Below are 9,589 nucleotides of genomic sequence, written 5' to 3' on the forward strand. Positions count from 1 at the left end.
GTGTGTGTGTAGAGAGAGAGAGAGAGAGAGAGAGAGAGAGAGAGAGAGAGAGAGAGAGAGACCCAATGGGTTAAGTTAGAACTCCTTACAGAGGAGTTTCATGCTTGTGGAAGCATGAAAACACTTATTGTGTTTAACTACTAAAGAAAATCTCTCTCCCTTTCCAGCATAATTGGATCTTCCTTAAAATTTTAACTCTGTTTCACTCTTTCCTTCAACTGACATATTTTGTTCCTTTACTAAATGAACAGAACATAAACAGATATTGGTATGAGTCATATATTTTATTATTGCACACTTAGAACTCAGGCCTCAGTACACACTGAAGAGCCACAAATGGAAATGAAGAAAAAGCAGAAGAGGAGAAAATCACTAGAGATCAGGTCTGGAGTGTGGGAAGAATGATCCTTTCTTGCATCCATCTTCACACTTGGGTTCTTGATCACGGTGAGGTGCATACTAAACTCAGTGTGCTAACTCTCTACTTTTAGGCTGTGAACTTGCAGACATAGGCTAATTCCATGTCACAATAATTATCTCTCCACTTCAGGTATCCTGCAGGCAAAAAAGAAGTAAAAATAAAAGGGGCAGGGGCATTTCATAAACTCAATGAAGGGGCATTAAGGATAGTGGTCTGGATGTCAGGGTCTTTCTGTTATCTTTATCAGTGTCTCACTCCAGTAGGAGGAGATACAAGGGAGTGAGACATGAAAGAAACAAGAGATGAAGAATAGGAGAAGAGTGGATAAACACTAGTTTTCAGGGATGGGTGCCCTTGCTCTTACCTGAATTTCGTGACAGGCTACCACAGTAACCTCCTGAAGAACTGGAAGGAGAAATCTCCCAGTTGAAGAAATTCATCACATCAGCATTACTCCACTCCCATCCACCTCCATTGGGTTCTTGTCCCTAGAGAAGTAGCAGCAATGGGAAAAGAACACCCATTAAGCTCTGCTTGCATGATCCCTTGCTGGGAAGAGCTGATACCTATATCCAGCCTCATGGAATCAATCTAGTCTTTCAGACATTGTCTTGAATTCAAACTGAACATCTGCCTAGTATTGTCACTTCTCTGCTGATACACACATGCTACTTAAATCCATAAAATATGTGGCTGTTGGTGAACATAGCAAGTTGTGTTTTTGTAAATGTCTCTGAACCTCAAAGCCCACATGAATTCTATGAATAACAAATATGGATGCCATCCTCTTTTGATGTTCTCTCAGAATCATGGGTACAAATACCCTGAGTCTCACAGAAGAACTTTCCAAAGTCTTATTTAAGAACTTTGTAAAAGTTGACTTTGGTCATTAGGGACCTCAACAGAGCCCAGGGCCATTCACCCCAGCTGTAATCTGGAGTGGGAGCTCTATGTAGAATTGGTATTTTCATCATAGAAACACAGAATGAGCCCAGGAACAAAATCAATGAGAAATAAATTAGATGGGAAGAGAAGGTATCTCACCAGCGTTGGGTCATGGAGCCCAATCCACACAGATTGACCATTATTCACACTGCTTTTAATCATGGAGGATACGAAGGAAGCCTCAGATCTGTTGAGCACAGACACAAGGTGTCCTGAGGGCCGTTTCTGGCAGGCCAACTAGGAAAGGAAGGGTAGAGTTAGTCACAGACTGAGACCTCACTTTTGAATGGAGGGCAAATGTGATGCTAGAGGCTACTGAAACAAAGACAGGATGCTCATTCTGATTCTCAAGGAACCATGGGAAATGGAGCCCACTTCTTCTGTGACTGCCATGCAACTTCCCACTTTTTCCCTCCTCTGCAGCCTCAAGCACTCACATCAGCATCAAACCATGATTTAGCAATCCTAAACAAGGCATAGCAATAGGAGCCATAGGCTCGGGATCCCTTGGGGCAGCTGATTCTTGAAGAGGGCACATCTTCCTCCACATCTTGACCTAGGGTGGAAAGAGATAAAGATAAGAGGTGCAATGAAATGAAGAGTGTGGATTTTAATGGGAAGATCAACTCAACAAATGTGTATGAAGCCTGTCTTTCGAGATTAAGTCCACAATACAGACTCTGCCACCTTTTCTTTCTCATCTTGATTTTGAAGTTGACCTACTTTATGAGCAGCAGTCGTCTTTTAATATTATGCTCCACTCTTCTATTATCCATAGATACCCAATTCTAGGCTAACAGTCTCTACATTGTCCCATCTACTCCTTCTTTCTCAATAGTTCTTTATTGACTGCTGCCATTTCCTTTTTAATCTCAAGAACTAGAAATTAATAGCAAAAGAGGAACCTCTTTAATTTCAGTAATGGGCTGCAATGATACCATCTGTTATTAGTGACTAAGATGATAGCAGGATGATGGTGAGTTGCATGCAGTGTTCCTCTGTTGGACTCTCATAATCATTAGTGCATGAGACATTCTACAGCCTTCATCTGATCCTTGGCTCTGGACACTCACATGGAATTCTGTTCGGGAAGCAGAGAAACCTTACCTTGTACCTGAGATAAGAGCATCAGGCAGGAGAGAAACATCCAGGACATCCTGGGGAGGGCCATGCTATTCAGCATCTTGTCTATGAGGGGGGGATAGGCAGAGTCATGGTAGAAAACTTGGTAAGAGAGGACATGATGAGATGACCATCCCATTCCTTCTCCTTTGACTAACTCTGTAGAGATATACTAATTTTCTCTCCAGTCTTCTCCTTTGGTTCTAAAATGAAAAGATCCCATCTTTTCTACTTCGCCTGAAAACTCCTCAGAAAACTGTTGTTCATTCTCAGAGCCCTCTGTTCTGTGAGGACAGGGACTCTCCCATACCCTCTCCTGAGTTCCCAGAGATGGACCCCAGCAAGGCTATCATATTTCAGCCCTCACTTACCCCTGTGGCAATGATCAGAAGTGGCTTGTCAGGGACAGAGATGACTGTGCATTTATAACAGAATTTGAGGGAGGGGCATCAAAGTGAATAACTGGAAGACTTATGCAAGTCAGGGAAGTAGGTGGTGCTTGGCATGAGCTCTAGGATGTTCCCATCAAAATCAAAAGTTTCTTCCTGGCAAGATTGTGAACTGCTACATATGTAGCCCTTTCCTGTTAGCAGCCCTTCTCTATTGCCACGTCTGGGTGTAGTTTGAACTTTCCCCACCTCCTCCCATATACCTTGTTCTGAGAAACTTAAGAAAATGATACTGTGCTATATGGATTATGCTGTGGCCCCATTTTCAAAACATTGTAACCTTGAGCTACTGGAGAAAACAAATATTAGCAGTGTACTTTTGTTCCACCAGAAAGAAGCTATATCTGTATATTCACATCTATATTTCTTGGCATTTGGTTTCTAAGATTTAAAATATATTAACAATTAAATTTTTGTTTAGTTAAAAAAAAATGTAACTATTGATGACGGTGGTGTATTAGTTTGAAGAGGGAAAATTTTAAGCCGAGGAAAAAAAGCCTGGACTTTGTACCAAGATTTGTGGGAAGCTTGATAATAATCTCTTGAGTCAATATTGTAGTTGAGGTTTCAAAGAACGGTGGCTGAATTAATTTGATTTCCTGATGCCTTTTTGTGGGAAAGTTGAGAAATAAGGCCTAGGTTGATTATAATTCTGAGATGTCCTCTCAAAATTGAGAGTAATATACTCAAACGTTGATCAGACACACATGGGGTATTTACAGTCCTCTCAGAATGGCATTGAAGTTGTGCTATTTTTATGGTACCGACACTTGTTTTCATGAGATCAAGAAAAGGATGGGCAAATGGTGTGTGCTTTGGCATTAATTCAGCCAGGGTCGTCAACTTGTGTCCATCACCCATGCAAATAAAGACAGAATGAAGATGATATTACACATTAGAATGACCTTGAACCCCATCAAACAATGAAGATAATATTGATAAACCTTGTCACTTAAATGTATACTTTTAAACACTGTTTGAATGTATGTGGAAGTCCTCTCCCTGAGGAACAATGTTTGTCCTGAGAAAAAGCAAGTTATCTTCCATAGCTTTTCCTGTAAGATGACTTGACATAATATGGTTCTCAAACATGTGGACATTTTAAGAAATACTTTTAAAATGTCCAGATAGAATTGGTAAATATTTTAAATGCCTACTTTAATGTCTAGTGCCATAAACATCATTGATATCTGAATAATATTAGCATTTTGATGATAATTAGGTGTTTAAAAGTTCCCTAAGAGGAAAATAGTTTGAAAAGTTGTCATTATTATCTACCTACCAATTTCCAGGAAATTGAGTGATAGGAACAGATTTTATGATATTTCAAAACAAATGCAACAAGAAAAATCCAGAAAGTGTGAATTCAATGAATTAGTAAAATAAAATAGCACAATACTTAACATCTGAGAGAAATATATGGGAAGTTCAATATGTAAAATACATTTAGATTATAATATGGAAAAATTCAATGGAAATCCAATAATTATAAGATTATAGGTGAAATGTGAGCATTTTATAAAGTTTACATGATGTGTCTTTACATGCCAACCTGGATATTGATTCTATATTATTTGAGATGATTTTTATCATTTAAAGCTTAATATGATACTTAAAAATGAATTAAGCTTCTCAGAAACATATGTATATTCTGTTGCATTATTGACAAAAATGGAGGTTTAACTCAAATAATGTAGGCAATATATGGATCTTTGCTATCTCTTAGTAACAGACATATGGGGGTTGATATTGCAGATCTTTTTGGACTTATATGATTTTTTCACTAAATGTTAGATAAAATGGAATGCTGGAAAGAAGGAAAAACTGATGACTAACATGGGAAGGAAATTTAAAGGCCAATTTTTCTCAAGAACCTACATGCAAATTTCCTGACCAAAATACTTAATAAATCAGATCTGTAAAATAAATGAAGAGAAAGGAGAATTAAACTCAGGAATGCAAATGTGGTTTCATCAGGAAGATCCATTAATGTTGGTATCATATTGAGAAATTTCCTTTTTTTGATCAAAAAAATTAAGTGATAATTCTGGAAAGAAAAAATGTACTTAGCATGCATCTAATTTTCATTAATAAGTTATGGACATTGGTAACAATCAAGATGTACATAGGAATACTTCAGTAGGGTCAACATACCTTCAAAGACTCAAAATCAAAACACTGAAAATATTTCCTTTAAAACCAGGAACATAAATTCTCCACCCTTGTGATTCTATTCAATAGTATCATATTACAGAAACCGTCAATTTTACAAAAAATATTAAACAATCAAATTAGTAAATAGTTTTTAGTATTTGAACATTCTATTTCCATAAAGAATAAAACCCTAAAGGATCTCTAAATTAATCATTAGTTAGAGAGAATATAATAAGCACAAAAAATATTGTCAAGATGTAAATTCCACTTAAGCCTTAACAGCAAAGTTAGAAAAAGTATTGTTTCCCTTTTATTAAGCGTAGATTCTTTTCTTATACAATGTATAATCTGAATGTAGGTTTCTCTCTCTCTACCCATCCCAGTTTCTCCCCATGTCCCAACCCGTCTGGATCCACTCCCTTTCTGTATTTCATTAGTAAAGAACAGGCTTCTAGGAGATAACAATAAATTTAACAGAATAAAGTATAAGACAAAAAATATCATATTGAAGTTGCAAAAGTCAACAGAAAAATAAAAGGACTTCAGGAAAATACACAAGAATCAGAGACACACTCATTCGTAGATTCAGGAGTCCCATAACAATACTAAATGTAAAAGCTATAGTATATATGCATGGGACCTGGCATAGGCCTGTGTCGACCTTTAAATTACTACTTCAGTCTCTGTGAGCTCATGTGAGCTTTGCTCAGTTGTTTTGGGAGCCACAGTTCTCCTGAAGTCTTGTCTTCCCTACTCCTTTTGCCTCTTCTGAGCTCTGAAGTTAGAGAGTTGATGAAGTTTAGAGCTGTTTGTTCCAACTGTACTCTCTCTGTCTCTGTCTCTGTCTCTTTCTGTCTCAGTCTCTCTCTGTCTCTGCCTCTCTGTCTATGTCTCTCTATATCTATCTATCTCTATCTCTATCTCCATAATGTCTGGCTGTGGGACTCTGCATCTGTTCCAATCTGCCGCAGGAGTAAGTCTCTCTGACGATGGCTCAATAACACACTGATCTATTAGCATAGAAGAATATCGTTAGGAGTCAGTTTACTTTTACTTTCCACTGCACTAGGTTTCCATACCACCCTTCAAATGCTCTTTAATTTTAGCTATCTCTCCCCTAATTCCCTCCTTAAATCCAATCTCCTCTCCCTCTTCACACCTGATCCTCCCATTTTTGTCCCCCCCACCCCCACTTGCTCTCCATTCAGGAGAAAAAGTATGAACATACTGGAGACTTCATAACTGATGATCAGTGTTGAAATCTGACAGTTCAAACATCATAGGTCACAAGTCGTGTGTTCTATAGTGCTTGGTCCTCCTTCTGCCCCATTGTAAACTTTTGTGGATCTATGAAATACCATTTGGATGAAGAAGGAAGAACTTCATCCAATGCCATGAGGCAGTTTTCAAATTTCCTCACAAACTTGAATGTAGATGAGACCAGAGAACAAGATATGTTTCTTCTGCTGTCTGATCTCAAGACACTACTTATTCAAGTCAGAAATAAATATTAAAATGCCATAATCTTCCTCTTGAATGTCTTTGCATGATCTTGCCATTATCTCTTCCTGTGATGTACAATGAACTTTCTACAAAGTTAGTGATTTGAAACAAATTATTTTCATGTTTGGTCAGTTGATTGGATTTTCCTTTGTGGTCTCTTGTTCAATCTCCAGAAAGAAAGCTACCAAAAGCCACATGTAGTACTGTATCCTTGTAACAACAGTGCTGGGGAGTCAGGGATACATGGATCTCTGTGGTCCATTGGTCAACCATCTTTGCTTGCTTGTTGAGTTCCAGGTCATGTGAGAGACAAGGAGGAAAATACCCAAGGAATAACAGCTGAGATGGTCTAGCCTCCACATACATACATACATACATACATACATAATACATGCATGCATGCCTGTATTGGCACGCATGTCCACCACTAAGAGAACCCTGAAAGACAGGCCAAGAGAGAGAGAGAATAAAATCACATGTTGCTCATTTTTGACCATTCTTTACTGACTAAACTTGAGTTTGTACCTTTGCCAACTAGTGTATTAAACTGACTAAAATTTATTTAATTATCTAATATATTTATTTATAAGTGTGGTAATTTATAATGTGTATTCAGCTTGAAAGTTAGATTTTGATATTATTTCCAAAATTAAACAAGTTAGTTTGGGTGATGACTTCATCACCTTTGACATGTGTTTCTAAGTTCTCTAATGAAATGCTAGACACAAAAATATCTGCAGTACAATTCCTAGGTTTCCTATTTTTGAGAAATAGTAGAATGTCATGAATGTAGATCAGAGAGCCCCCTCGAAATGTATTTATTGCTATCATACTAAAACCTCAATCTGCAGGAAGAATAATTTCTTTTTGGTCATAGAGGTCATCTGTAAGAATCTATGGAAATAGAAAATGATAGCAGAATTAGCCTTAAGTGGAGCCACTATAGATAATTCTAACTGCTTTATTTTTTATTTGCTATTAGAAATAACATTCTCAAATGAAAACATGTTCTTTGGTCTTTCCTTGTAACTTGTGTAAACAAAATTCATTTCAGAAAGCCATCACATGGCAATTTAGATTAAATAACTTTATTCAAAGGGTGATTATTTTCTAAGCCTTTGAGCTCATTGTCAAAGTGGCTTTACTGGAAAGCCTACTTAGCATACAGAATTTAACACGGAAATTTCTACAGATATATTTGAATTAAGTCAACCATCAAAATATTGAAATTGTTCTCATCGTCAACCTTTAGACCAAAGTTTACTAAAAGGAGAAAACAAAGGATGAGCAGAGGAAAGGAAGCAGGGGATCAAAAAAAAAAAACCCTCAGATATGTAAATTTCTTCAAGATACTGGGTTAGCCAGTGTTCAAAATAATGGAAACTTTTCTCCTTGGGGTTTCCAGTTCATGGCTTGAGGTAGGAACCACAGATAAGAAATGACTTTCATTGGAACAAACTTCTCAGAAATCTCTAGGATATTAGGAATATTTTCCATGTGTCTCTCATTATCTTCTCTTCATGTTCTGAATACTGTTTAGCAGAAAAACCAAGTAATAACAAGATTTCATCATAACTGCAGGAAAGACCAAGAGTTAGGACAAAAGCAAAATTGGAATATGAACTTCAGGATTAGGTAAGGGTGATGGAAGGAACATACATACACACTGAAGGGTACACAGAGAGGCCATGGCACATCCTGGAGATGAAATGCACCTCAGAACACTGGGAAATTCCTCCTAGAATAATATGAGCATACCCAAAACAAACACATGTGGCTGAAGCATTCTGAGGATGTAGTATGGAGTACCATCTCCAATATTCAAAGATGTTTTGTAGACAGGATATTCTACCTGACTAGGATTGTCAGATGTGTTGGACTGGGTGAACTTGGGGTTGGGTTTCCCATCAGACATCCTAGCTTGGAAATTATCCAAGGTATTATGGATTTTTAAAAGTATGGTACTATCTTTACTACCTATGGTAGCCCCATGATCACTCAGATACTTGTTTTCATCCAGCTGTGACACATATGAATCCAAATAGTGGACAAGCAGAAAGCACAGTGATTAAAGATCAGATCTCTTTCATGAAATTAATGTGGAATCAAGTAAAACTATGCATATATGTCATTGATCATGGCATCACATACATAACATAGTAAGTAGAAGCTATTAATATTCTTTTTATTTTAATTCTTTATTGTTTAGACATACAATGATCAATTCAAAGCAAGTATGTGGTTTCTTTTAAGCAAACCAGGAAATCAACACACAATTGTGATCAGCAAATCTTGTTTGTTTGTTTTTGGAGACTGGGTTTCTTTGTATATACCTGGCTGTCCTGGAACTCGATCTGTAGACCGTGCTGTCCTTGAACTCAACTATCCACCTGCCTTTGCCTCCCAAGTGCTGGGATTAAAAGCATGCTCTACCACCACCCACTGCTATCATTAAATCTTAATCTTTAGAGAACATCATTTCTACGAGGTTGGCCTGACAGCACTCAGATTCCACAAGTTTTTGGGGTGTTCCATATTTCAGTAGTGTAGGCACTGCAGTTACTTTCAGTTGTTGTCTGAAGTCATTATTTGGGTCTTTCCAGTAAGATTTGTCTCTTACTTGGCAGTAGATGAACACACAGTCTTCAGTAACCTTCAGCCCCTCTCAAACGACTGGCTCAGTTTCCACGCATTCTCTTCCCTTCGGCCTCCTTAATGGTCTTGCCCTTGTGCTCCTTCACAGCCTAGTCGAACTCCTCGAGGCCGGAAACGTTCACCTCCTTGCAGGTGGCCATGGGTACAGTCCAGAGAGTGGCATGGAAGGAAGGCACTTTTTTCTTTCTTTTTTTTTTTTGTTCGAGACAGTGTTTCTCTGTGGCTTTGGAGGCTGTCCTGTAACTAGCTCTTGTAGACCAGGTTGGTCTCGAACTCACAGAGATCCGCCTGCCTCTGCTTCCTGAGTGCTGGGATTAAAAGCATGTGCCACCGAAGCCCG

General features: G+C 38.0%; 1 protein-coding gene and 1 pseudogene across 2 annotated transcripts; both read right to left on the minus strand.

The window, feature by feature from the left end:
* Nucleotides 1–346: 346 nt before the first annotated feature.
* LOC100774888 (regenerating islet-derived protein 3-gamma-like) lies at nucleotides 347–2,549 on the minus strand. 2 transcript variants are annotated; one of them, XM_035448422.1, is made up of 5 exons: nucleotides 2,474–2,549; nucleotides 1,804–1,922; nucleotides 1,466–1,603; nucleotides 786–909; nucleotides 347–555 (listed from the first exon to the last, which is right to left on the minus strand). In XM_035448422.1, the coding sequence occupies exons 1-5, from the start codon at nucleotides 2,547–2,549 to the stop codon at nucleotides 488–490; spliced, it is 525 nt and encodes a 174-aa protein (XP_035304313.1). In that variant the 3' UTR covers nucleotides 347–487. The 2 variants fall into 2 exon arrangements, with proteins under 2 accessions (XP_035304313.1, XP_035304314.1); XM_035448423.1 differs by lacking the exon at nucleotides 1,466–1,603.
* A 6,503-nt stretch (nucleotides 2,550–9,052) lies between these two features.
* On the minus strand, nucleotides 9,053–9,389 carry LOC100772856 (annotated as a pseudogene).
* Nucleotides 9,390–9,589: the final 200 nt, after the last annotated feature.

Source organism: Cricetulus griseus, chromosome 8, assembly GCF_003668045.3.
Source record: "Cricetulus griseus strain 17A/GY chromosome 8, alternate assembly CriGri-PICRH-1.0, whole genome shotgun sequence".
Taxonomy (NCBI): domain Eukaryota; kingdom Metazoa; phylum Chordata; class Mammalia; order Rodentia; family Cricetidae; genus Cricetulus; species Cricetulus griseus.